Genomic DNA, 27,674 nt, shown 5'->3' on the forward strand with positions numbered 1-27,674 from the left:
GATCTCTGTGGGTGGCTGCTGTGGCTCTGTGGATGCTGAGGCCAGACAGAATGATCTATAGAATGAGTTCCAGGCCAGCCAGTAATACATGGCGAAACGCTGCCTAGCCTAAAATAAACAGATAGATAGATAGATAGATAGATAGATAGATAGATAGATAAGAATGAGCCAGAGAACTGGGTCATCTGCTACGAGATAGTGTCTTCTATTATTGACTCTACACCAATGAAATCTCAAAAAAATATGGTCACCTAAACAAAGCCTGCACAGTGAAAACACCAGTTGCCATGCCAATGTGGGTGAGAGATGAAAGGGATGAAGAACTGTAGGCAAGAACTAGCTGGTGAGAGAGAATCAGTCTTCAGGTATGAGCCCCATAGGTAGTTTATCTAAACACAAGGGGTCAGCCCTAAACAAATAAGCATAGAAGCAACACTAAATAGAATCGGCAGACTGCATTTATACATACATATAAAGATACATCTGCAACAATTAAAGAAGAGGTCATAAATTTGAGAAAGACAAGGGAGAAAGGGGGTAGAAATGATGCAAAAAAATTCACACACACACACGCACACACAAATAATAATAATACAGTTTTTAAAGGGGGAAGGAGGGAGGCTGGAGAGACGCCTCAGCCATGAAGAGTACTTGTTGATATTTCAGCCGACTCAGGTTTGATTCCCAACACCCTCACCTTGGCTCACAACTATCTATAGCTTCAGTTGCAGGGGATCCATAAGCAGAGCATGCAAGTGGTACAAGAAAGTCCGGCTGCATTCAAGTCTAAAGTATGGCGTAATTTGTGGTGCATGACTACGATCTCAGTACTGGGAGTCCCGAGGCAGAAGGTTAAAAGTTCAAAGTCACAGTGTTCTAGATAAGAAGTCGAGGAAGCATAGCATACAAAAGACAGAGCATGCAAGTGGTACAAGAAAGTCCGGCTGCATTCAAGTCTAAAGTATGGCGTAATTTGTGGTGCATGACTACGATCTCAGTACTGGGAGTCCCGAGGCAGAAGGTTAAAAGTTCAAAGTCACAGTGTTCTAGATAAGAAGTCGAGGAAGCATAGCATACAAAAGACCCTTTCTCCCACCCCCCCCCCCCAAAAAGGTATTTTTTGGTTTTGATTTTTTTTTTAATTTTTATTACACTTATATTCTATGTGAATGCGTGTGCCACAGCATGTCACCATGTAAGACTGAGATCGAACTCAGTTCATCAGGCTAGGCAATGAGAGTTCTGTTGAGCCCTCTCTGGACCAGATTTGTTTTGTTTTTGAGCCCATGTGTCACTTTGCAGCTCATCTTTGCCTCAAACACAGATTTCCTTTACCTACGCCTCCAGCTCCAGTGATTTATTGGCGGGACAAAGATAATTTCAGCTGTGAGTACTTCACATCTCACATCCGCCCCGGCTACCAGAGTAACCCATTCTTTAAACGGCGGTAAAGCAATTTCACGTGGCATTTAACTAAGAGGGGTTTGGTGGGATGGGAGCAAGTTTCTTAGTGATTTTTTTAGAATGCCCGAAACCATAGAAGTTCTAATCTTGAGCCATCTTGAAATTCTATTCCGGGTGAGACTAACTGCGCAACCAGTTCTGCCTCCTATAGGTCAAAAAATGTATTTCCCAACTACAACCAAGTCTATTGGTCAGCCTGACACTCCTGGGCGGAGCCTCCAGGACTCAGGCTTCCAAAGGTGCAGCCTAGCCTGACCTTTTCCGTCTTAACTTGGGTTCCGGTTCATCTTTTGAAAATTGATTGGCATCTAGTGAGTAACCCACCGTGCGTGCGCAATATCCACTAGGCCAAGCGCCGGGCTCCAGAGCACGAGACTGCAGCCTCTCCGCCCGCGCCGTCGCACCTGCCCGCGCTGCACCCCGCATCCGCGCCTCTCCAGCCCCGCAGCGCCGTCCACATGATGCGCCTAAGGCCCCGCAGCCCCAGCGCCGACCCCGCGCCCTCCTGGTCACCGCAGCCACCAGCACCCAGCCCTGCCAAGCGCCGCCGCCTCCACCAGGAGCCCGCGCGCCCCGAGCCCCTGGCTCAGCCCGAGCTGGAAGCGCCCGGCGAACCCGCCAGCAGCGCGCTCACCTCCGTGGTGTTCCTGGCCCCGGGCAGCGCCCTGCAGCTGCCCCTGGACGGCGTCGACCTGCTGCTCGAGCCAGAGCCCTCCTCGGTCCTGCAAGTGTCGCTCCAAGGACACACCATTCTCCTGGTCCCCGAGGGACTCCAAGCCTCCACCCATTTTGGACAATCTGGATTCGTGGCCTCCAGCCCGCAGGGAGCCGGTACCCCGGACATGCCCCAGGATCACCTCGATGGCCTGCAGCAAGAAACCTTCTGTGAGTACTTCTACCAAGAGGATGTCTGTGATGAAGATGCAGACTTGGACTTCCTGGCGCCCTGGGATAGGCCTCCAGAGGGTCAGGCCTCTGAGAGCCTTTCCTCCATCACAGGGGTGCCCAGTCCTTGGTCTCAGGACCGCGTCCCAGAGCCATATCTTCTGGTACCTTCCACTGGAGCAGAGCGATATTCTCCGAGGTCCATTTATGAACTGGACAGCAACCTGCTGGGACCTTTCCCTAGCTCACCACTGCAGCCTCTGCCTCCATCTCCTCCGCGGAGTCCCCAAGAGGAGCATCCGCCACGCCCTCCATGCTCTCCAAGGGCCCCTTGCAAGGCCCGGAAGCGACTGTTCTATGAATGAACTGCCCTGCACAAATCCTTAATGTCCTAGGAGTGAGGGGCTTCTCTACCACTAAATGCAAGGCACTTAGTCGCCTGTTGTCGGAATAAAGTCTTGCTGACCTAAAGGACTCTTCCCGAGGGCCCTAAAGATTCCTAGAAATCCAAGTGGTAAATTCTCGACACCCTCTGTTTCGTCTATAACCAAGAAATTAGTAGGTGTCCTATGCTCTTGGTGTCCTTGAGTGTTTTCCCATGATTTTTTAAGAATTTGGACACGACTTATCTACCTCCTTGTTGTTTTGGGCTACTCTCCTGGAAAACTACCCAATACCATGACGAACTATAACGGTTCACTTGAATGTACAGGGTTCAAAGCCATCTCCAAAGCTACTGGAATAGTCTTATATTCAGTGCCTTCTTATATTATAAATGAGATTTATGGTGAATTTTACCGGCTGTTTTCAGCATGCATTGGGATATGCATTTGTTTTGTTTTGTTTGTTTTTTTTTTATCTTTGTTTTGTTTGTTTTTAATCAAGATCTCCTTATAAATCTATGGCTTTCTTAGAACTATGTAGTAGAGGCTGGGCTTGAACTCACAGAGATCTACCTGCCTCTGCCTCCCAAGTGCTGGAATCAAATGCTTGTGCCACTCTGCCACGCTTGGGTTTCTCTTTTATATCAAGGTTTCACCTAAACTGGTGGAAAAGGTTTACATTACTATTATTCCACGGTTTTTTGTTTTGTTTTGTTTTGTTTTAAATTCTGAGCCGATTTTTTTCTCTTATAAACCTAATTTGTAATGTTTTGTATGCAATTGTCATATTTATCTCGTTTTACAAATAAAATGTCACTGGTAAAGGTGAGTCAAAAGTCATGGCTGTTCAGATTTACCAACTTACTTTACCAAATTCCCTCTTTGTTCTCGGGCTAACCTCAATTTTTATCTTGCTAGAGGCCACTTATCTGCTTTTAATTTCTTTGTTGCATTAATGCAGATTTAACCTAGGGTCTCACACTTACTGGGCAAGCCCTCCCTCTAATCCAAATACATCCCTAGCTCTCCCCTTCCTCTTTATTTTGAGACAGGGTCTCACTAAGTTACCCGGGCTAGCTTTAAACTCTTTCTGTAGCCCAGACCTACCTTGAAAATGAAATCCTCCTCATGAACTACCCTAGGAGCTAAGGTTATTGGCCAGAGTGTAGCTCTTACATACAGCTTCCTTTTAATTGTTTAATTTATCATTGATGTATATTTGAGTGAGTGTGTGTGAGTTGAGTGTGAGCATAGGACTTTGTGTGCCATCGAGTGTCTGCCACAACACACCTGTGAAAAATCACAGGACAACTTGGGGAGTCAGTTCTCTCCCTTTACCACAGACTCAGGGGATCAATTCTGGATCAGGCTTGTACAGTGAATACGTCTACCTGATGATCCCACCCCACCTGCCCCAGAAATACACTTTAACAGTTATATCTCCATTATGTCTGTCCTGCCTTGGTTCTGTAAGCCCGAACATTCTTAGGAATTTATGCTTGAAAATGTTTCATTTTATATTCATTACCTGAAATAGGAATGACTGAGTGGAAATCAATAGACAATAAACCACTGTATAATTCTTAAATGTACAGTAGACTCCAACACAGTGTTGCATTCCAGGTACTGGTGGAAGAAGAAAAAAAAAGAAAGAAAAAAGACTGGGAATCCAGAAATTTAAAGAAAAGCAGGCTGAATGGAAGGTCATCAGTATATAGACCAAAAAAATCAGTTTTTAAAACCAGTCTTCTTAGTTCCACCTGTGGCCAAGGGCCTTTCCCTGCAGGCTTGCCTTTTAGATTCTGGCACTTTCTTCTCCCTTTTCATATGCTTCTGTCTGAAACTTCATTATCTCCTAAGCATGTTCCTTGGACTGACGAGGTTTCTAGCCTCGGCTGTGGTGTCTCTTCCCCATCTCTCCCCTAGGCCTTGAATCCTACATGTAGTTATTCTAGCATAATATTTGACTACTTTAAATTTATTAATCCAGTGTTTCATCATTTTTTGTCTGGTTGTCTAACCAAAACATCACTATTTTTTACATGGGGGTGTTGCACATCTTAGTTTTGAGGGTTTGAAGTGTTTTATTCTTGGCCTGTTTTTGTTTTGTGATAGGTTCTGTGTAGCCCAGGCCGGTCCTGAACTCTCTTCATCCTCCTGCCTCAGCCTCCCAAGTCCCAGGATTCTAGGTGTGTAAAATCTGAAAAAGCCACATCTGGCTTCATTTTACTTCAAATATTTGTTGGGTTTTCATGTCACATAGTGTGATTGTAATGTGCCTATGAGGATATTATTTCTTTTTGGCTTGGCTGAATGTAGTTGACTGTGGTTATTGAAAATTATCTCTTACCTGAAATCCTACAAAAGAGACTCCGTCTCAGAGTATCTCATCTGGCCTCATGTTGAAAATCCAACCAAATATACGATGGCAGTGCTCAGTTTACCTCTTATGACTTCAGTGTATCAGTTACCTTTCCCTTGCTGTGATAAAATACCATGACCCAAAGCAACATAAGAGAGAAGGAATTTATTTTAACTTAACTTTAACATCCACAACCAGGAAGCAGAGAGAGGACAGAAGGCTATAAAAATCCCCAAAGCCACACCCAGTGACTCCCCTCCAGTGAGATTCCACTTCCTAAGGATTCCAGAACCTCCTCAAATAGTGCCACCCACTGGGAACCAAATGTGCAAATGCATGAACATACAAGGGCACACTTCTCATCCACGTTACCCTGCTCATAATAACACTATAAGACGTAGTTGTGACATAATTAATTCCTCCCAGAATGCTATTGATAATGTTTCTGTGAGAAAAAAAAAATTCTCATTTCAAGATTGTATTCATTTTCCAGGATGTTTGCTTTCTTATTTTAAAACTTCCACTTAGCAGGGCAGTGGTGGCACATGCCACCCATCTCTGCGCTCAGAGGAGGCAGAGGCAGGTGGATCTCTGAGAGTTTGATGCCAGCTGAGTCTACAGACCAAATTCCAGGACAGCCAGGGCTACACAAAGAAACCCTGTTTTGAAAAAAAACAAAACAAAAAAAAACAAAAAAAAACACTTTCCTTTAAAGTCCCAAGCTTGGGCTTGTTGGTGGATGCTACTTTAGCACATTTTATCTTTTTGTAAAATATTTGTTCTTCATTGTATTGGATTACCTCATTGCTTACAAGGGTTTTTGTTTGGATTTTGGTTAGTTTTTTTTGTTGTTGTTGTTTCTTTGGTTGGTTTGGTTTGGGGTTGTTGTTTTGTTCGTTTTGGGGTTTGTTTGTTTTTGTTTGATTTGGTTTGGGTTTTTTTTTTTTTTTTTTGGTTTAGATTTTTTTGGTTTTTGCTTTCGGTTTGATTTGGTTTGGTTTGGTTTTTTAGTTTTGGGTTGGTTTTTGGTTTTTTGTTTTGTTTTTATTTTTGTTTTGTTTTGGTTTTTTAGTTTTGGGGTTGATTTTTTTGTTGTTTTGTCTTTTAAAGCTTTTGGTTTGGTTTGGTTTTTGGGTTTGGGGGTTTATTTGTTTTGGGTTTTGTTTTGGTTTGTCTTGGTTTTGTTTGGTTTGTCTTGGTTTGGTTTGGTTTGTCTTGGTTTGTCTTGATTTGTTTTTGGTTTGGTTTGGTTTGGTTTGGTTTGGTTTGGTTTGGTTTGTCTTGGTTTGTCTTGGTTTGTCTTGATTTGTTTTTGGTTTGGTTTGTCTTGGTTTGGTTTGGTTTGTCCTGGTTTGTCTTGATTTGTTTTTGGTTTGGTTTGGTTTGGTTTGGTTTGGTTTGGTTTGGTTTGGTTTGGTTTGTCTTGGTTTGTCTTGATTTGGTTTTGGTTTGGTTTGGTTTGTCTTGGTTTGGTTTGTCTTGGTTTGGTTTGGTTTGGTTTGGTTTGTCTTGGTTTGGTTTGGTTTGGTTTGGTTTGGTGGACACAGTGTGAAAATAGGAATTCATCTTTTTCCTCCTACATTTATAATTCTTACACTTGCACAGAAACAACGCCCTGGCACATATACAAAACTCTCCCTTTAGAAGGTTTGCAGCTTCTCTCTCTAAAAGAATATAGATCTAACACTGAAGCAGTGCCACAGTTGCTCATTCACAGTTTAACAGCTGGTAAATGTTCAGCTCCTCATAGGAATGGGAATCTCAATCACCACATCTTTTATTCTCAGTACAACAAATGCCAGCCAGTTAGCCAACAACCGGATTTACTACTCCCTTTCTGGCCCCTAATTGGGGTAGATGTTGGGTATAAAAGCAATGCATGCTGTAAGCCAGTTGGAAACTTTACATGCTACAGTACTAACCTGCCAGGCAAGATATGCCCTCTGGTGCAATAGTGCTTAGGAGGGTATGGGGGTAAACAACTGATTTCATATTGCCTTTGAGACTTTTTCCACTGGAGGGAACTCATGCATTGAGGACACATAAAGGTGATCAAAATCAATGGCTTGGAAGTCAAAGGTCCTAGAGTCGAACCTAACACTGCTGTATTGGTAACTAGGCATGTTGTCATATGTATATGTATAAATATACATGTGTATTTAAACATATAGACTAGTGCTACCTTCAACTTTAGCCACGGAAACGTCTCTCTGCCATGGTTAGCAGTTAATACAAAAGCCAACACCTGTTAAAAGTGCTAAGAATAAGTGGCTACCAAGTGTTCAGCCCTAATGGCACATCTGTATCAGCTATCTGGACACACACCATGATAAAAGCCTAGAGAACATCACGGAAGAGAGGGTGGAAAGAAAGACAATAAAAACCTGGAGTGGGAGGAGGAAGAGGAGGAAGAGAAGAAGTGTTATAAAATGCTGAGTTAATAGATCCAATGTGGCCACTGCATCATAAACCATCGTAGCTATTGCTACCTGCACAAGACATGTGCAAGATCAAGCCAATGAGATCAGTCTCCATTACAACAGGCAGCATCAAATGAACTCCGTGGGTTATAGAAAGAAGGGGAAGGGGAGGCCGAGAAGACATAAAGTAGGAAAGGGGACATGTTAGAGGTGCTGGGGATGACAAGGAAGATTGGGAGGTGGATGTGAACAAGATACATTGTTTATCAAAGAATAATCGACACTGTTAAAATGAATAACAAAGGGCTGGTGAGATGGCTCAGTGGTTAAGAGCACTGAGTGTTCTTCTGGAGGTCATGAGTTCAAATCCCAGCACCCACAGGGTGGCTCACAACCATCCATAATGAGATCTGATGCCCTCTTGTGGGGTGTCTGAAGACAGCTACCGTTATACTTACATATAATAAATAAATAAAAACCTTTGGGCCGGAGCGGGGCCAGAGCAAGTGGGGCCAGAGCAAGAGGGAGAAGGTAAAGGGAAAAAAATAAATAATAAATAAATAAAATGAATAACAAAGCAATATGGACACTGGCATATCATGTGTTGCAGTTGCATGAAAAGCTTTGGGGAGGAGGGTTAGCACACTCTGGGCATGTGGGAGGCAGGGCTACAGGCAAACTAGTCTTCTCCAGGGAGAATACACTATACCCAGGACTAACTTTCTTGCTGGAAATAATAGTCCAGAGGCTTTAAGCTCTTAATCAAAAAATCAAAGACCACATAAGAAAGCGCTAGAAGAGAAAAATAGGAGAGAGGAGAAGCAGTCCTTCAGGTGGTAGAAAAAGTATCCATTACAAACATGGCTGATAGATAAGATTTGGTGGAGGCCATAAAAGAGAAAAGATAAACCATGGAAATACCAAACCTCTACGAAGCTTCTAAACATTTAATACATAAACACTGAAATACAACAGTGATGAAGACATTTAACAACAAATTAGGGAAAAATTAATGGAAGTACTGCAGAACTGGGGAAATCCCTCATAAACCTACAACCCATGAGATAAGTCAGAGATAGAAAACTGAGAAAGGCCAGTGGAGAGCAACAGCTGTTCTAGCAGATGCTTATGGACAGTGAGAGTGGGCACTGAGAGGATGGAGGGGCAGCGTTACCACAGAGAGAAGGAAGGAGAGTTCTCATTAAAAAAAAAAAAAATCATAGAGACTGAGGAGGCAGCGGTTGGTGGAGTGCTCCGACATGCACAAAGCCCTGGATCCAAACACCAGTACAATATGAACCACACACGCCTATAATCCTAGCACTTGGCAAGTTGGAAAAGGAGATTCAGAAGCTCAAGGTCATCCTCTGATACATATGGAGATCAAGACCAGCCTTGGGTATGTAAGACTATCACACACGGGGGGGGGGGGGGGGGGGGGGAGGACTAATAATGACAATAATAATGGGAAAAGATGGGAAAACAGGATTTCTTGGAGTGAAAGATGAAAGACTTGGGTTGGGTTGAATGAAATTGGTACAAAATGGATATAAAAAATACCTATTTTTAGAAGAATAATCATATTTTGAAATCATCTATAGTAATGACTACATAGAAGAACGAAAGCCGGCGGATGCTCACAACTAACCATTGAACTGATCAAGGGGTTCCCAATGGAGAAGTCAGAGAGAAGACTGAAGGAGCTGAAAGGGTTTGCAACCCCATGGGGAGAGCAACAATACCAACCAACCAGAGCTCCCAGGGTCTAAACCACCAGCCTGGGAGCACATAGGGAGGGACCCATGGCCCCAGCTGTATATGTAGGGGAGGATGACAGTATCAGGCATAGGTGGGGGAGGAAGTCCTTGGTCCAGTGAAGGCTGGATGCTCCAGTGTGGGGGAATTCGAGGGAGGGGAGGTGGGAGTGGGTGGGTGGATGGGGGCATATCCTCATAGAAACAGGATAGGAGAGGGGATGGGATAGGGGGTTTCTGAGTGGGAGGAAAATGGGGAAAGAGGATAACATCTGAAATGTAAATAAAATATTCAATAATTTCAAAAATAATAAAATAAATAATGAAAAAAGAAGAAGAACAACAAAAGCCACAAGTAATCAAGGAACTGGCTGAGGGGTAGGGGTACTGAAAAGAAGGCAGAGGTTGCACCAGGAAAGACCACCTAAAAGTAACAGTGTTGTGGAAGACAACACAAGGCCCAGCGTGAACACCTGAAGGGAAACAGAAAGACTCAGAGGAAGCAGCTTCAACAATAGAGAAAGATAAAGGTGCAAAGGTTGAAGGTGCTTGGGTTCCCTGGCTAGAACTCCAGAATGCTAAATATCAGAGGTGGAGAGGGGACTTACGGGGGTGCATTTATATAAAGTCTAAAGTTTTTAATATAGGAAAAGAGAAGTGATCAGATTCCTACCTGGAACACGGATAAAAGGCATGATGAGATTAGAGATGCTTAGAACCCTTCAGAAGACAGAGGTAAGTCAGCAGCCCTCAGTGCTGCACAGAGACTGTGTATCCGTTGTTCTGGTCTGACTGTCCTAAATGAGACAACTCAGCGATGAGGAGGATAAACGGGCACACATCTAGGCGGACAGTATTGTAAACACATAGTGGGTTAGGAGGAAAATGATGGATCAAAGGACTGATTCCATCAGAGTCCAGCTGGGTGAACCCAGGAGTAGACTGGAGTCACTTACAAGAACATGGCTGACTCAGGCGGCTGCACCACGGAGTGTCCTGCATCAGTGTTCCAACAGTGACACCAGCATCTCCTGTCCTGGGCACCTGTCTGGGAACAGCCTTGTAAGGACACTGGTGACCCATCCCCATCTCTTCAACCTTCTCAGTCTCCTCTATGCCTGGGGGGAATGTTTTAATCTGTAAGAAATGGCTACACATTAATGATTATACAGTGAACGCTTCAAAATTACTAAAGAGATTGTTTCTTTGAGTATTGTGTTCTGTTATGTTTGATTGAGATAAAAGGTTTCTCTGTGTAGACCAGGCTAGCCCCAACTTCACAAGGCTCCTCCTGCTTCTACACCCCAAGCACTGAGTTTAATGGCATGCTCCACCACAACTGGAGTGAAGGGATATTTTCAAGGTTTTTCACAACAAAAAGATTTGAATGTGAGGTAGTAAGTGGACCTACGAGCTTGATTTAATCATTTCATATTGCCTATATCTACCCAAGCATCACACGGTACCAATAAATGTACACAATCACTAGTTTACAATTGGGAGAGACTTTAAGGGACTATAAATCAAAGATCTGGAGACAAAAATTGACCCAAAAAAATGCACTAATTTAATTACAACTGTTTGTATCAATTTTCTGTGTCAATGTTTTAGTAAATGTAGCATATTAAAAATATAAATTGTAGAAGAGGGAAAGATCAGAGGAACCATGGGGTCAGGGGCATCATGAGACATGGCCCACAGAATCAACTGACTGAGACTCATAAGAGCTGGCAGAGATGAGGGAGACTGTAGGGGTGTGACCTAGGTTCTCTATGAATATGATATGGCTGAGTAGCTTGGGGTCCTTGTAGGAATCCTAAAGGTAGGAATGAGAGCTGTGCCTGACTCTTTATCTGCTTGTGGGGCCCTTTCCCTCCTACTGGTTTGCCTTGATGAGATGTGATGACACGTGCCTGGTCTTACTACACACCTTCTCATGCAATGTTTGGCTGATGTCCCTGAGAGGCTTGCTCTTTTCTGTAGCGAGGTGGTGGAGGGGAGCTGAGAGAAAAGGGAGGTTGGGGGAGAGACTGTGGGGTGGGGAGAAAAGGGAAACTGCAGTTGAGCTATGGTCTCTAAAAGAAGAATAAAAATAAGCAAACAAAAGCGAACAAAATATACACTGTGTGAAATTGCCCCTGACTCCACAAATCAGGGCAGCAGACTAGAGAGGCCAAAGAAATTCTCACACAGCAGAAAATATCAGCCTACATAATGCTGGAAATAATGGCATTTAGTCGGAAAGGATTAAGTTTTCAATACACTATGATAGGACTATTAATTGGTTATGCATATTAACTACGCTGAAATGGGTCAGTGTTGTCAAACTAAACCTTTATGTCCGGTACACTTAAAAAGCTTAAGTGTACTGGGATTTACCTAAATTTTCAGGTTAAGGGAGAAGGAGCAGAAGTTAAAACACAGTCTCAACTACATAGCAAGTTCAAAGCCAACTTGGTCTCCATGGGAACATGTGAAAGGAATGCACTTGCACACACAGGTGAACACACACACACACACATCTCCACTGAAGGTGACTGAGTTCAGCGGCAAAGGCAAGTTTTGAATAACATAGAACAAGACCATGGTTTGTACATGAAAACTGACATTGGATCACAGTCTCTTAGCTTTACATAATCCATTACATCCGGATCAGGAGGTTAAGTTGTGCTGGGTGCGGGGGAGCATGCTTTACCAGGAGCACTGAAGGCACAAAGGAAGAGAACCAAGGTTCAAGGCTGCACTGTCTACAGGGACCCTTCCTAAGTAGACCAAAGAGTTGAACTGTGTGTAAAAGGTAACATGTGAAAACCTGAGGAAAAGCCCAGCATTGTAGTGCATGCCTGAGATCCCACTTAAAGGCCCATTGCTGAAGGCCCATGGGTCAGGAGTTTGCACACACTTAGGTACAAAGAACATTCATAGACAACCAGGGCTACATGAGACACTGTGTCAGAGAAATAAAAACAAAGACTGAGGGACTGGAGAGATGACTCAGCACTTAGAGGAATGGATCTCAACCAGTGGCTCTCAGCCCTTCTGAGGGTTTGAGTGACTCTTGCCTGGTGATCACCTATCAGATATTCTGGATATCCGATTCTTACACACTATAATACAGTAGCAAAATTACATTTATAAAGTCTCAATAAAAATACTTTTATGTTGGAGGTGTCACCACAACATGAGGAACTGTATTAATGGGTCAGAGCACTAGGAAGGTTGAGAACCACTACCTTAAAAAGACTTACTAAGTTTGCAGCATTCACATGACTCTTAGCCACTTGTGATTCCAAGTTCAGATCATCTGACACCCTCTTCTCTCCAAGTTCTTGCATGCCTACAGGATATATGAACTAACAGGGGTATATTACCAGGGCCATGAACAAATAAATACATGGGTTTTTGGGTTTTTTTTTTTTTTTCTTTCTTTTTTTTGGTTTTTTGAGACAGGGTTTCTCTGTGTAGCCCTGGCTGTCCTGGAACTCACTCTGTAGACCAGGCTGGCCTCGAACTCAGAAATCCACCTGTCTCTGCCTCCCAAGTGCTGGGATTAAAGGCGTGTGCCACCACCACCTGGCCATATTTTTTTGTTTGTTTGTTTGTTTGTTTTGGGGGGGTTGGGGGGAGGGGTTTGTTTTGGTGTGTGTGTGTGTGTGTGTGTGTGTGTATGCATGTGTATTTTTTTAATTTTATTTTATATTTTATTTACATTTAAGATGCCATCCCCTTTCCCCATTTCCCCTCCCTAGAAAACCCCTGTCCCGTGCCCCCCCTTTCCTTTTTGCTTTTATACAATTTTTTAAAATGTTAATCAAAGGATTTATAAGTTTGGTAATGCTCAATCAGAAGCGTAACCCAATACCCAACCTAGATATAAAAACTATCTTTGACTGGTGGAGACATGTGAACATCTGCCTCCATGCCCCCTCTCTCTTTCTCTCTCTCATCACCTAGCTTCTCCTCTCCTTCATCTTCTCTCCTTACTCCATCTCTTCCTCTCAGTACTCCTTCCCACTTAGCTCCTCCTACATATCACCCTTCCTGTTAAAGTAAAACTTTTCTCTCAAAATACAATTAGAGCATAATTATTCCTATTTGTACCAGTGAGGTACAAGATAGTCCTAATACCCAGTCCATCATTTTGTTGACTAACCAGAACCTCTGTTATCTCTTCTAATTAAAACACTTACTTTTGATCCTGGCTTTTTTTTTTTTTTTTTTTTTTTTTTTTTTTTTTTTTTTTTTTTTTGGCTTTAGAATGAATGCCAGCTGAAAACTATCTACTCAGATCTTTTCTCTCAAAGTAAATAGCCAGGATTGGCTATGAGACTATAGGTCTTCAACCCTGTCAGAAATCCAGAATGACTGAGTTAACTGAAGTTATGGGAAGCACTAAACATAGCTTCTAAAACTTAGCCAATTTATAGAGACCGCTGAACACCTGAAAAGCCCCTATACTACCAAACGTTAGAGCATCAAATCTTCAGCCTTCTGGCCCAGAGTCATCTGACAGACCTTAGTGGTGCAGGATTATTAAGGGCTGATTACTCTGTCTAGGCAGATATAATCAGTCGACTATTCTGCATGTGTGTCCTTTTCTGGACAGTAATTTGTCTGTAGATGGAAAGAGGCAATTCTTGCCTAGTGGCTGTCACCACACAACTGGAGTAACTCCAAGGATGCTCAATTTCTTCTTAGAATTCACGACAGGAAGCTGTCAGGAGCAGACAGGTCTCTAATCAGAATGGACATTAATATATAAATTTTTGTAACGTCAATTCTATGGACTTCTGACGTTTTGAAAACCAACTATCCATGTAAGGTAACCTGGACTGTTGTCTGTTCACTCCTCTCAGCTATTTCTAAATAAAATATGGGAAACCTCCTAACAATAAACTCAAAGCCATGAATTTGCTATAGTCCCTTAACTCACAGATTAACCGTCCCAAATCAGTTAAAAAAGTTAAAGAAGGACTGGGTCAAGGCCTTGTATTCCTAAATGTGTTATACAGCCGGCCATGTTTTTTAAAAAAGAATGAGAAAATGAGTAAAAACTTTTGACACAGGAAGTGCCTGTTGGCTGTTTTTGGTTATGAACTTGTCTCCATCTGGGACTGACAAACACACAAGGCTGTCTAGTACAACTATGAGGAACTTTTCTTGATTGAATTGTTTGAAGTGGGAAGGCCCAACCTTAATCCACTTCTTTAGAGGTAGAAATATCTTGACACAAGTAAACCAGATCTTGGGAGCTGAAGAGAAGTCACCCAGAAGTTTGAGATTATCCTCAGCTACACAGTGTGTTTTAGAACAATTGGGTTGGATACTTGACACTCTTTCTGAAAAAGAAATACTGAAAATATTTTCAATGTCACAGAAATATAGTGGCACATAATTAGGAAAATGGACAGAGCCAGTAAAGAGGACAGACAGGGCAATGGGGCATGAGTCATGCCAAAGTCTATCTTATACATGTAGGAGACTGTCATTACTCAGCAGGGCAGACAGAATCCTCACAGGACTGTCCTCCTGTCACTGAACATTATTCACCAATGGATATCAGTATATTCATGTAGTAATTGCATTGATAACATTTAAATGGTTAGAAAAAAACTCAATGAAGATACAAATGAAATGTGTGGTACACTCTCAGGGCTACATAGCAACTCTCAGCAAGTGCACCAGAAACCACACTGACTTACCAGAGGCCTCTTAAATATAGTCAATAAATAAATAAATAAATAAATAAGAAACATAGCAAAAGAAGGGGCTAGGCTGTGTCCCTGAGCTGTAGTGTTTGTCTGGTATGTGTGAGAATGAGCTCTAACAGGGGACTGAAGAGAGAGAGAGGAGAGAGAGCCTAAAAAATGGTATCCAGTCTCAGGCACATAAATATAATAAAAGCTCAAAAATGCCACTTAGAAATCTAGCAGATCTGAGCATAATTATCAATCATTTTCAACACAAACAAAGGATTTAATTTTGAAACTTCCCCCCCCCCCACTGGTGGACGAACTAATTTTCTCAGACATGATTCAATTAGTCCAGGCTAGTCTTGAGTTTACTATGTATCCAGACTGACCTAGTAGTCACCGTGTAGCAAGCAGGCTGCCCTTGAACTCATAATCTTGCTGATATCACCTCCCAGCTTCTGGGGCTGTGGATGTTCTAAAGTATTCACATGAATCCTTTTGGGATCTGTTTCAGGGGATCAAATCCAGTAGCCTCAATGTTAGGTAAATACTCAATCACTGATGGATTTTCCCAGATCAATTATATACTTCAGTATAATACAAATTTGAGATAGATTTTGTAATTGAAAAACAGTCACATAAAAATATCGTTACTGGTGTTAAGTACCAAGCTTGACCTCCAAGGAACAAGTGAAGTTTCCCTTTGGTAATTTCCATTTTCGTTTTATTTTGCGAATGAAGAAAATTTCTAGGTCCCCTCCTACAAATTAGGGATGGTACAAAGAGTTCATGACAACCTGGTAGGGGCTGGCAAAACCATTTTCCTGTGTGTGATGCCACAATAAAGGCAATTCAAACCATAGGGACATCCAAGAGCAGATTCCTCCTCTAAAACCCAGAAACGCCCAACATTCCCCTACCACACCCTATGCACATGTCCAGAAACACAGAGAGAGAAAGAGAGAAAGAGAGAGGGGAGTGGAAGAGGGAGAGGGAGAGGGAGAGGGAGAGGGAGAGGGAGAGGGAGAGGGAGAGGGAGAGGGAGAGGGAGAGGGAGAGAGAGACGGGAGGGGGAGAGGGAGAGGGAGGGGGAGGGAGAGGGAGAGGGAGAGAGAGAGAAAGGGAGGGAGGGAGGGAGGGAGAGAGAGGGAGGGAGGGAAGGAGGAAAGGAGGGAAGGAGGGGGAGAGAGAGAGAGAAAGGGAGGGAGGGAGGGAAGGAGGGGGGAGAGAGAGACAGAGAGAGACAGAGAGAGAGGGAGGGAGGGAGGGGGAGAGAGACAGAGACAGAGAGAGAGACAGAGAGAGAGAATTCTAGGTAGGGGTGAGACAAAAAGTTCATGACAATGTGGCAGGGGGTGGAAAAATAATGTTCCTGTGTGTGATGCCACAAATAAAGGCAAGGTAAATCATAAGGACGCTCAAGGAGTGATTCTGTTTTCCTTCTCTGGAATCCAGAAATTCCCAACAATCCTTCTCCCCACCCCCACACCCTCTGCAAGCCTGGTTTCTAGGTCCCGCCCTGCCTGGGCGGAGCTTCCTTGGAAGCCAGGCATATATAAAGACAACCAGGTTCTCTCCAGGCCAACACTCCTGATCAGCTAATCCTGATCACATCTGCTATCTCCTAGAGAGACAACAGATTGTCTTCCAAAAGCCAGCCAGACAACAGTTGTGCTTGCAAGAAGAACAGATCGAAGGTCTATCACCTGCATCACACCTCGTTGGGCACCAGCCACCAACTGCCCACATCACCACAACATGTTTGGAGTGAGGCCCCGCAGCACCAGCGCTGACACTGGATCCAATCCTGCCAAGCGTCCTCGCCTCCAAATACACCAGCCTGTTCAGCCCTTGACCTGGCAAGAACAGCATGAGATCTCGACCACCAGCCCACTTGGGTCTACTCTCCTGGACATGCACCAGGAGCTCATACACGTCCAGCCAGCATACTTCAGTGCTTCCATAAAAGACATCGAGACCTTGGGAAATACCTCTGACCCAGGAATGCCATGGATGAAGGCTCCAGCTGGCCTGCTCCCAGGGCTTCATCTCTCATCTTCTTCATTTCAGGGTCAAGTCCCAGATGGCCTGAGTCCTTCAGTCTCTCCTAGTGCAGAGGGATATGATCCATGGTCCAACTGGAGCCTCCAAAGAAGCATGCTGGAGCCTCTTCCAGACTCACCACTGCAGCCTCTTTCTCCATCTCCTCCAAGTCACCAAGAACAGCGCCCTCCGAGTCCTGTGAGACCTGCTCGCCCTCCATGCAAGGCCAGGAGGCGCCTCTTCTAGGAAAAATGGACTGTTCCAGCAACATGCAGAGACTTTGACACTTATCTGGATTCCCAGAGCTCCTGTGGATACCCAACAACCTGACATTGAGTCTGTGTGCACACAGTGCTTTCTGCTGCACAGGAGAGACAGAAGATACAGACTTCAAGAAGAGGAGAGACACCACATCAGACCTTGGAAGTTTAAAAAAAAAAAAAATCTGCCTTTAAAAACCAGAAGATGAATTGTCAGACTTCAGGCTTTATCTGAAAACCTTCCAGTTCCCCAGCAATGGTGGTTCCTGGAAAGAACCCTGTCATCCTCTCCTGTTTCTCCAAAACCAAGAAACCACTGGGATGCTCTGCTGCCAGTGTCTGTCCCTTCTGTTTTCCCCTGACTGAATGAAGACTAGTCTGGGTTGGTTCAAGCTGTTCTCTGCAGAAACTGACAAATACTATAGAAGGAGAAGGTAGTTTGAGCCCTAAATTTCTGATGCTTCTTTGCTTCTTCTGAGCCACCCCTTCACCTGATGGAGTAGTCTTCACTTGTCAGTCTCCTGTGAGTGAGACTTGATGCAAATTGTCAACCAGCTGTTTTCAGCACGCACTGGATGGACCTTCCCTTTTGACTGAAGTTCCCATACTGACTTTAGCATTAGACTCATGGAAAGTGTTGGTGTTACTGTTGTTCCACATTCATTTATACTTTTAACTTAATAACAATTTTTTCTCCTGTAAACCAAACTTGTACGAAATGTTCATTCATTATAGAATGTGCCTCATTATATTTGGAAATAAAATATTACTTGTAAAGTTTTAGCCTAAATTTTATTTTCTTGAAGCTTTTATCTTGAAGACATCATGGGTTAAAGCTTCCAGGTGCCCATAGTCAAAAAAAAAAAAAAAAAAAAAAAAAAAAACACGGAAACATGGAAGCACCAATTTCTAAAGTTGAAGCTGAAATTTAGGAAGCTGACATGGTATGGAGGCTGAAAATTGTGTTGGGACTGGGGCAGGTGGCACATGCACTTAGTCACAGCTCTGGGGAAGCAGAGGCAGGCAGATCTCTGAGTTTGTGGCCACCCTGGACTACAGAAACCCTCTCTTTTAAAAACAATTCTGGGGAGAGAGAGAGAGAGAGAGAGAGAGAGAGAGAGAGAGAGAGAGAGAGAGAGAGAGAGAGAGAGAGAGAGAATGAAAGGGGATGACACTTAAGGGTTCTTTGGAAAGTTAGTTGGTTGGGTTGGATGGGTTTTGCTAAAGCAGACTCATGAAGGAACAATTCCCTGAAACATACAAAGAAAAAACAATATTCTCCTAAAGCAATCAGGAAACAGAACATGTGATAAAGGATCTTCCACTAACAACAAGAAGGTATCAGTCCACCTTGTATTGCATAGTTGAGCCAATTAGTAGGGACTCCATAGAGAAAAATGCACAAAAAAATATGTCTAGTGGTATGTTGCAGTTTCTTGTCACTTCCACAGACTCAGGCTGATTGACAGAGTGATATCAGCTGAGACAGTGTCACCTGCTGAGGCAAGACACATGCTAAGGCCAGGCAAGACTTCTGCTTAGGCAAGACCCATGCAGGACATCTGATGTTTGGAGGCAGTGTAAAAAGGACTGGACAGACAGCAGAAGAGGTTGAGCTTGGCTTGCTTGCACAGCAAAACACTTGTTGGTCTCTCCTCTTCCCTGATCTTCGCTCTGTCATGAGAGGCATAGCTTTTGATATCCCTGCTGGTCCAAATCCCTCCTGCCTGCTTCTTCCTGCTAAGTCCTACCACCTGCTGCTACACTGTCTCTACCAACCTGGACTGATAGCATATTTGGGAAGTCTTTGCCAGTGGATCAAGTTGCTGGGGCTGACCTGTGAACTAATCTGCTTATTTCCAAACTACACAGCGGGCAGTTTCTCCAAAAAACGTTTCTAAACAGGTCCACTTCCCCAGTATCCTGTCTTTTCCACTACCTCTGGTGGGTGGTGGGCTACAATAAAGGTTAACTCGTTTAAGAACCATCATTAAAACAGGCATTGAAATAAGTAAAGTTAGAGAAAAAGAGAGAGAGAAAAGAATGGATTGGTATTTCTGTTTTCCTTCTTCTCTCTCTCTGTTGGGAGCCAACTTTTAGCAGAAAGCGGCTATCAGCTTTGCAGCCATCTTGAGCGATATACCCTGACATGAGACTTGTTTTACAATAGCCTACAACAGCTGAGCACACTCTGATAATATCTTGCTTTAGATACCCAGGATTTTCCTTGGGTGTGTGAAGTTAAAGGTGTGTGAGATTAAAGGTGTGTAACTTAAAGGTGTGATTTAGAGATCAGATTTAGAGACAAGACCTAAGGGCAGGACTTAAAGGCGTGACCAAAAGGCATGGTTTAGAAGTGAGACATATAAAGGCAAGAGGCAGACAGAAGAGAGAACAGAGAATCAGACACTTTAGAGAGAACAACTTGGAGAACAATTTGGAGCAACAGAGATACAGACACTAGGAGTAGGAGTAGACATTAGACACTCGGAAGAGAACAAGAGGAGTACAACTAGGAACTAGGAACTAGGAACTCAAGACTTGGGACTTGGTCTAGGAAGAGAGACTAAAGAATAAACGGGATTGAATCACACTCTGTCTGGTCTCCATTCTTCGAGTCCATCCTCACTCTTTCTCTTGCTGAACCCTGACCCGCAGACCAGAGCAGCATCTTGGGACGGGAAACAATGGCCGCCAAGCTCGGAGTGGAGAGGGCCTCAACATTTTAGGCCACCCAAAGTGGGCCAGCTTAGGCCTCAACATTTTTTGGCGCCCGAACAGGGACTCAAGCTTAGGCCTCAACACCTCTCCTTTTATAGAATTCACACTGACCTCATAATCCTTGTATAGGGAAACACAGCAAAAGATAGGAGACTATGTAATGTTATATTTAATGACATTTAGTAGGAGAGGTTAAAGTTTTCAATAAAAGGTGATAGGACAATTAATTGGTTCTGCATATGAAAAAAAATGAAATGGATCACTATCTGTGCTCTCAAACTAATCCTTTATGTCTAGAACACATAAAAAGCTTAACTGTACTGGTTGAGGTGGTATTTACATATAATTTCAGGGTAAGGCAGAAGGAGGAGAAGTTAAACCACAGTCTCAACTACAGAGCAAGTTTAAGGCCAGCCTGGTCTCCAGGAGAACCTTGTTAAAAAAGAGGGGAGAAAAAATAAACACAGGAGGCACCATCTTTACCAGCAGATGGATATGTGTTCAGGAATCCTACTCACTAAGTGCTATAAGAAGGAAGCTTTACACCATTTAGGACCTACTCACATACTATTAGGATACCTACTTATGAAGCCTTTGGTGGGAGCTGAAGAGATGGCTAAGCCGTTAAGAGCATGGACTAATATTCCAGAGGTCCTGAGTTCAAATCCCAATAACCACATGTTGGCTCACAAAAATCTGCAATAGGATTCAATGCCCTCTTCTGGTGTGTCCAAAGACAGCTACAGTGCTCATAGAAAAATATGAATAAAATATAAATAAGAATACATATAAATATAAACAATATAAATTAACAAAGGAAGGAGAAATCTTCAGTGCAGATTTCTGTTGAGTCCAGCCTGGTGTACAGATCAAATTCCAGGACAGGCAGGGCTACACAGAGAAACACTGCCTCAAAAACAAACAAAAAACAGCAAAGAAACAAAAAGAAAATCTACTTAAGAAGGAAATGTGGGCCAGGTAGCCTGGCATGAGCCATTTGTTCCCAGCACTTGAGAGGCAGAAGGGAGCAATTTCTGTGTGTTCAAGCTTACACTCCAACAAATATCAACAGTTCCATTTATTACATTTGAAAGGACTATAGGAAAGCAAAGCTTGCACTACCAACATCATTCATAAATTAATAGATAAATTTATAGACCAAAAGAGATGAGGATGAGAAAAGGAGCTTAAGAGAAAGAGAGAGAAGAAAATATCCACACAGTAGGAATTTCTTAGTGTACAGAGAATGACAATGCTGCCTTTACTCTCAGCTCTCACAGAGGCAGATACCGTACAGCAGATTGTGAGTGAGTTCAAGGACATTGGGTCGGTTTAGTCAGTTCAGGCTGGCCAGAGCAACATAATGACACCCAGTTTAAGGAAAATAAAACTGTGCCTTATATTTCAGATTTACTAAAAGAAATTTTAAATGTTTTCACCACAACAATGATTTGGCTGTGAGGTGATAAGCAGGCTGATTACCTTTGTAACAGGGCCCCAGACCTAAGCACAGCTGACTTCATGATGGAAGCACCACCATTCAAGTGTTAAAAGTCAACAAGTAGATAGCAACTCCAGCCAAAACAGAGACCTAATCCTTCAAAGTCTATTGTTCTGGGAAAGGCTCTAAATGTGCTTTAGACAGACCAGATCTTTTAGGTTCATATTCCATCTTAGAGAACCTGACCAATCAACAGGCCCATACCTGGCACCAGTTTCCAGGCTAACCCCAACAAGACCTGTGTCTAGCACCAGTTTCCAGGTTATTCCCCAACAAATCTGTACCTCTAGGTTACAAGCCTGTCCCTGACACTTCACTTCCTAACAACCACCAATCAGGAGGATAGAAAAAGAAAAGTTTACGATGTCTGTAGTTCAGCTTCTAGCTAAATATTCTTGTTAACTGAACTATCTGAAAGCAAGATGCACTTTTTGTCCTTAAAAGCTCTTCCTGAGAAAGGCTAGGAGCTATAGTGAGATGCTAGTATGCAGGGTAGTCTTGGGCTGGCTGATAAAGACCTTCTAGTAACATAAACCCATGTATGGGCAGCTTCTCTCATAAATATCACACAACAGCTTTATTTAATCATTCATGATCTATACATTACAGCACCACCTCGTACTCTCCATATGAGTGAATAAGAACAATCACTACTTACAACTGAGAAATGAAGTCACTAGGAAAATGAGGAAGTGAGAGAGAGCAGAGATCTTAAGGGCACTGACTGCTCTTCAAGAACTGCCTGCTACCCCAGCTCCAGGGCATCCAAGCCCTCCTCAGGCCTCCAAGTGCACAAACCCCAAACAAAACACACCAGTGTTGCCAGTGTAGCCAGTGTCGCCAGTGTAGCCTGGACTCTTGGTTTTTCTCTCAAGAAACGTTAAAATAGAAAGGAGCCAATGTTAATTGAAAGTCAAATAAAATCTCAGAGGCAAGAACTAGTAAATTTACATTAATTTAGATTTTATCATTTGGCATCAATTCCCATATCAAATAAATAGGGATAAGTATTAAACATCCTGAAAATGTCAATTGTATGAAATTGTCTCTGCTTACCCACATAACTGCAAACAGTATTTCTTTTAAAAAAAGGAATGCACTTGTATACAAAGGTGGACACACACACACACATACACACATACACACACACACACACACACACACACACACACACACTCACACACACACATCTCCACTGAAGGTGACTGAGTTCAGCGGCAAAGGCAAGTTTTGAATAACATAGAACAAGACCATGGTTTGTACATGAAAACTGACATTGGATCACAATCTCTTGGCTTTACATAATTCATTACATCCGGATCAGGAGGTTAAGTTGTGCTGGGTGTGGTGGAGCATGCTTTACCAGGAGCACTGAAGGCACAAAGGAAGAGAACCAAGGTTCAAGGCTACACTGTCTACAGGGACCCTTCCTAAGTGGACCAAAGAGCTGACCTGTGAAAGGTAACATGTGAAAACCTGAGGAAAAGCCCAGCATTGTAGTGCACGCCTGAGATCCCACTTAAAGGCCCATCGCTGAAGGCCCATGGGTCAGGAGTTTGCACACACTTAGGTACAAAGAACATTCATAGACAACCAGGGCTACAGGAGACACTGTGTCAGAGAAATAAAAACAAAGACTGAGGGACTGGAGAGATGACTCAGCACTTAGAGGAATGGATCTCAACCAGTGGCTCTCAGCCCTTCTGAGGGTTTGAGTGACTCTAGCATGGGGATCAGATATCCTGGATATCAAGTACTCACATTACTATAATAACAGTAGCAAAATTACATTATGAAGAAGCAATGAAAATAGTTTTATGTCTGGGGGTAGGGGTCACCACAGCATGAGAAACTATACCAATGGGGTGTAGCATTGAAAACCACTGCCTTAAAAGGACTTACTAAGTTTGCAGCACTCACATGACTCTTAGCTACCTGTGACTCCAAGACCATCTGACACCCTTTTCTCTCCAAGATCTTACATTCCTACAGGGCATATGAATGAACAAAGGCATACTAACAGGCATAAGAACCAATCAATATATGTTCTTTTTTTTTTTTTTTTCAAAAAAGAATGAGAAAATTTGAAGGTAAAAACTTTTGACACAGGGAGTGGGTGGGGTCTGTCTGTTGTTGGTTATCAGCTTCTCTCCATGTGGGAATGACAAACACCCAAGGGGTCTAGTACACTTGTCAATAATATCTCTTGATTGAATTGCTTCAACAGGACTTTCTTCCTGTCATGGAATATAATTCACGAATCAGTATTAATATATTCACACAGTAAATGCATTGATCTAACATTTAAATGCTTAGAAAACACAATGACGATGCAAATGAAATGTGTGGTACACTCACACATCAGAGCTCAGGGCTACATAGCAAGTGCACTGAAAGGGTTAAAATTTTTCAAAAACTCCTAACAGGCTGAGCAGAACCAAGAGTGCAGGTCAGCTTGGTCCTGAGCTCTGTGTTTCAGGAACTTGTCTGACCACAAGATAGATGGTTGGTTAAGAATAGGCTCTTAGAGAATAACCTATACAAAATGTTCCCCATGACTGTTCCTTGGACCCTGTCACAAACTGAATAATGGGCTGGGACTTTCCACAGGTACTCTCCAATAACCCCCCTTCACTCCCCCCTGGGTTGAGGTTTCCCCCTGGGTTGTGTCTTTTTCCGTGTGGTTTTTGCCTTTAAATTCTTTCTGCCTCCAAAGCCCCAGGGTCAGACCCCACTGCTCCTGTGAGGGTCATGGGTCTTGACCTCAACATGCTGATCGAAATATACCTCTTGCTGATTGCATCAAGTCAGTGTCTTGTGAGATATTGGGTAGCCCTGAATTCCTGAGGCTTGGGTGAGGTCCTCCCTTCATGGTGGCTTTACAGCACCAGACACCAGACTGATTTAGCTCATGCCTCTTAAAGGTAGTCAGTAAATAAATAAATATAAATAATAAATAAATAAATAAGAAACACAACCAAACAAGGGGCTGGTCTGTGTCCCAGAGCTGTAGTGTTTTCCAGTTTAGAGAATGAACTCTAACAGGGAACTGAGGAGAGAAAAGAGAAAGAATAAAAAATATTTTCCAGTCTCAGATACAAATATAAATATGACAAATGCTCAGAAATGCCACTTAGGTATCAAGCAATAGTGAAAGTATTTTCAAAGTCACAAAAATACAGTGGCAAATGATTAGGAAAATGAACTGAGCCAGTAAACACAAAGGATTTAATTCTGAAAGGTTTTTTTTTTTTTTCCCACTTGTGATGGCTTCTAAGGATGAACTAACTTTCTCAGACATGATTCAATTAGTCCAGCCTAGCCTTGAGTTCACTATGTATCCAGACTGGTCTAGTAGTCACCATGTAGCAAGCAGGCTGCCCTTGAACTCATAATCTTGGTGGTATCACCTCCCAACTTCTGGGGTTGTGGATGTTCTAAAGTATTCACACTAACACTTTTTTTATCTGTTCTGAGGTAACACATCCATTGGCCTCCAGCATGTTAGACAAATACTCAATTACCAATGCATTTTCCCAGATCAATTATGGACTTCAGTATAATACAAATTTCAGGTGGATTTTCTCATGGCAAAAATAATCACATAAAAGTATCATAGTTAACGGCCTTAGTACCAAGCTTGACTTCCAAGAAAAAACTGAAGTTTTACTTTGCTAATTTCCATTTCCAGTTTTTGACAATGAAGAGAATTTCATTTCTGGGGATGGCACAAAGAATTCACGAAAACCAGGCTAGGAATGGAAAAAAATGATTTTACTGTGTGTGATGCAACAAGTAAAGGCGATGAAAACCATTGGGATACCCAAAGGTAAATTCCTTCTCTAGACCCCTGAAACACCCAATATTCCCTGCCACACACCATGTGCACATGCAGAAACACACACACACACACACACACACACACACACACACATCTAGGTGGGGGTGAGACAAAAAGTTCATGACAACATGGCAGGGCTTGGGAAAATAATGTTCCTGTGTGTAATGCCACAAATAAAGGCAATGCACACCATAAAGACACTCAAAGACTGATTTCATTCTCTGGAACCCAGAAATTCCCAACAATACTTCTCCCTGCCACACCCTCTACAAGCCTGGTTCTTAGGCCCCGCCCTGCCTGGGCGGAGCTTCCTTGGAAGCCTGGCATATATAAAGACCTCAGGTTCTCTCCCAGCCAACACTCCTGATCAGCTAGTCTTTCTGATCACAACTGTTCGCTCCCGGATAGTACACACAATCTCTAGCAAAAGCCAGCCAGACAACAGCTGTACCTGCAAAAAGTAGAGCTAATAGGTCCATCACCTGCATCACACCTCGTTGGGCACCAGCCACCAAGTGCCCACATCACCACAACATGTTTGGAGTGAGGCCCAACAGCACCAACGCCAACCCTGGACCCAATCCTGCCATGCACCCTCAACTTCAACTAGACCAGCCTGCTGAACCCATCATGGAATGTCCTATCCAGCCTTCCAGCGACTGTCCTACCACTTTTGTGTTCCTGGCCTCTGACTCTGCCCTGCAGCTGCACCTGGATAACTTCGACCTGCTGCTCAAGCCCCAGCCCACCTCCATCCTGCAAGTGTCCCTCCAAGGACACACCATCCTCTTGGTCCCCGAGGGCCTCCAAGCCTCCACAAGGCCAGGACATCCTGAGTTTTCACCCACCAGCCTGCTTGGCTCCCCTCTCCTGGACATGCCCCGGGACCTGGTAGTCATCGAGCCTGGATGCTTCAGTGCTTCGGTAAGAGACAGGGAGAGCTTGCAAAATGCCTCTCACTCAGGGATGCCATGGATGAAGGCTCCAGCTGGCCTGCTCCCAGGGCTTCATCTCTCATCTTCTTCATTTCAGGGTCAAGTCCCAGATGGCCTGAGTCCTTCAGTCTCTCCTAGTGCAGAGGGATATGATCCATGGTCCAACTGGAGCCTCCAAAGAAGCATGCTGGAGCCTCTTCCAGACTCACCACTGCAGCCTCTTTTTCCATTTCCTCCAAGTCACCAAGAACAGTGCCCTCCGAGTCCTGTGAGACCTGCTTGCCCTCTATGCAAGGCCAGGAGGCGCCTCTTCTAGGAAAAATGGACTGTTCCAGCAATGCACAGTGCCTGGGACACTTACCTGGTTATGGAATAGGATTCCCAGAGCTGGAGATACCCAACAACCTGACATTGAGTCTGTGTGCACACAGTGCTTTCTGCTGCACAGGAGAGACAGAAGATACAGACTTCAAGAAGAGGGGAGACACTGCATCACACCTTGGAAGTTTAAAGAAACCTGCCTTTGAAAATTAGAAGATGGATTTTCAGACATCAGGCTTTATGTCAAGCCATCCACAGTCCCCTCATGTGTATTGATGGATACCTGTAAGAACCTGTCATCCTCTCCTGTTTCTCCCAACCCAAGAAACCACTGAGGATGCTCTGCTGCCAGCATCTGTTCCTTCTATTTTTCCATGACTGAATGAAGACTTATCTGCTTGGTTCAAACTGCCCTCTGCAGAAACTGACAAATACCATAGTAGGAGAAGATGGTTTGAGGGCTGAGTTTTTGATGTTTCTTTGCTTCTTCTCAGCCACCTGATGGAGTAGTCTTCACTTGTCAGTCTCCTGTGAGTGAGACTTGATGCAGATTGTCACCAGCCATTTTCAGCACACACTGGATGGACCTTTCTTTTTGACCTAAGTTCTCACAGTGACTTTAGCATTAGACTCATGGAAAGTGTTTGGGTTTCTGTTCTTCCAAATTGTTTTATACTTTTAACTCAATACTTTTTTTCTCTTGTAAACTTGTATGAAATGTTCAGTCATTATTGAATTTGCCTCATCATGTTTGGAAATAAAACATTACCTGTAAAGTTTTAGCCTATGAGATAATTTTGTTTTCTTAAAGATTTACTGTTAAGACACCTTGGGGAACAGCTTACAGGTGCACATAATCACCACATGAAAATAACACAGAAGCACCAAGGTCTGTCAGCTGATGCTGATGCCAAAAAGATATAGTAGCTGAAAGAATGGGTTGGGCCTGGCAGTGATGGCACATGCCCTTGGTCCCAAAAGTAGGGAAAAGAGGCAGCCAGATCTCTGAGTTCAAAGACAGTCTGGAGTACAGGTTTAGTTCCAGAATAACCAAGGCATCACACAAAGAAACGCTGTCTTGAAAGAAAAAA

General features: G+C 43.4%; 3 protein-coding genes across 3 annotated transcripts; all 3 read left to right on the forward strand.

Moving 5' to 3' along the window:
- Window positions 1-1,922: 1,922 nt before the first annotated feature.
- LOC117693872 (proline-rich protein 23A3-like) lies at window positions 1,923-2,714 on the forward strand. The gene has a single exon (XM_034484652.2). It carries the CDS (start codon window positions 1,923-1,925, stop codon window positions 2,712-2,714), a length of 792 nt encoding a protein of 263 aa, XP_034340543.1.
- A 14,005-nt stretch (window positions 2,715-16,719) lies between these two features.
- Window positions 16,720-17,250, forward strand: LOC117693657 (proline-rich protein 23A-like). The gene has a single exon (XM_034484378.1). The coding sequence runs from the start codon at window positions 16,720-16,722 to the stop codon at window positions 17,248-17,250; it is 531 nt and encodes a 176-aa protein (XP_034340269.1).
- An 8,611-nt stretch (window positions 17,251-25,861) lies between these two features.
- On the forward strand, window positions 25,862-26,578 carry LOC117693658 (proline-rich protein 23A3-like). Its single transcript, XM_076917391.1, has one exon. It carries the CDS (start codon window positions 25,862-25,864, stop codon window positions 26,576-26,578), a length of 717 nt encoding a protein of 238 aa, XP_076773506.1.
- The last annotated feature ends 1,096 nt before the right edge of the window (window positions 26,579-27,674 follow it).

The sequence above is a fragment of the Arvicanthis niloticus genome, chromosome 21, assembly GCF_011762505.2.
Source record: "Arvicanthis niloticus isolate mArvNil1 chromosome 21, mArvNil1.pat.X, whole genome shotgun sequence".
NCBI classification, from domain to species: Eukaryota; Metazoa; Chordata; class Mammalia; order Rodentia; family Muridae; genus Arvicanthis; species Arvicanthis niloticus.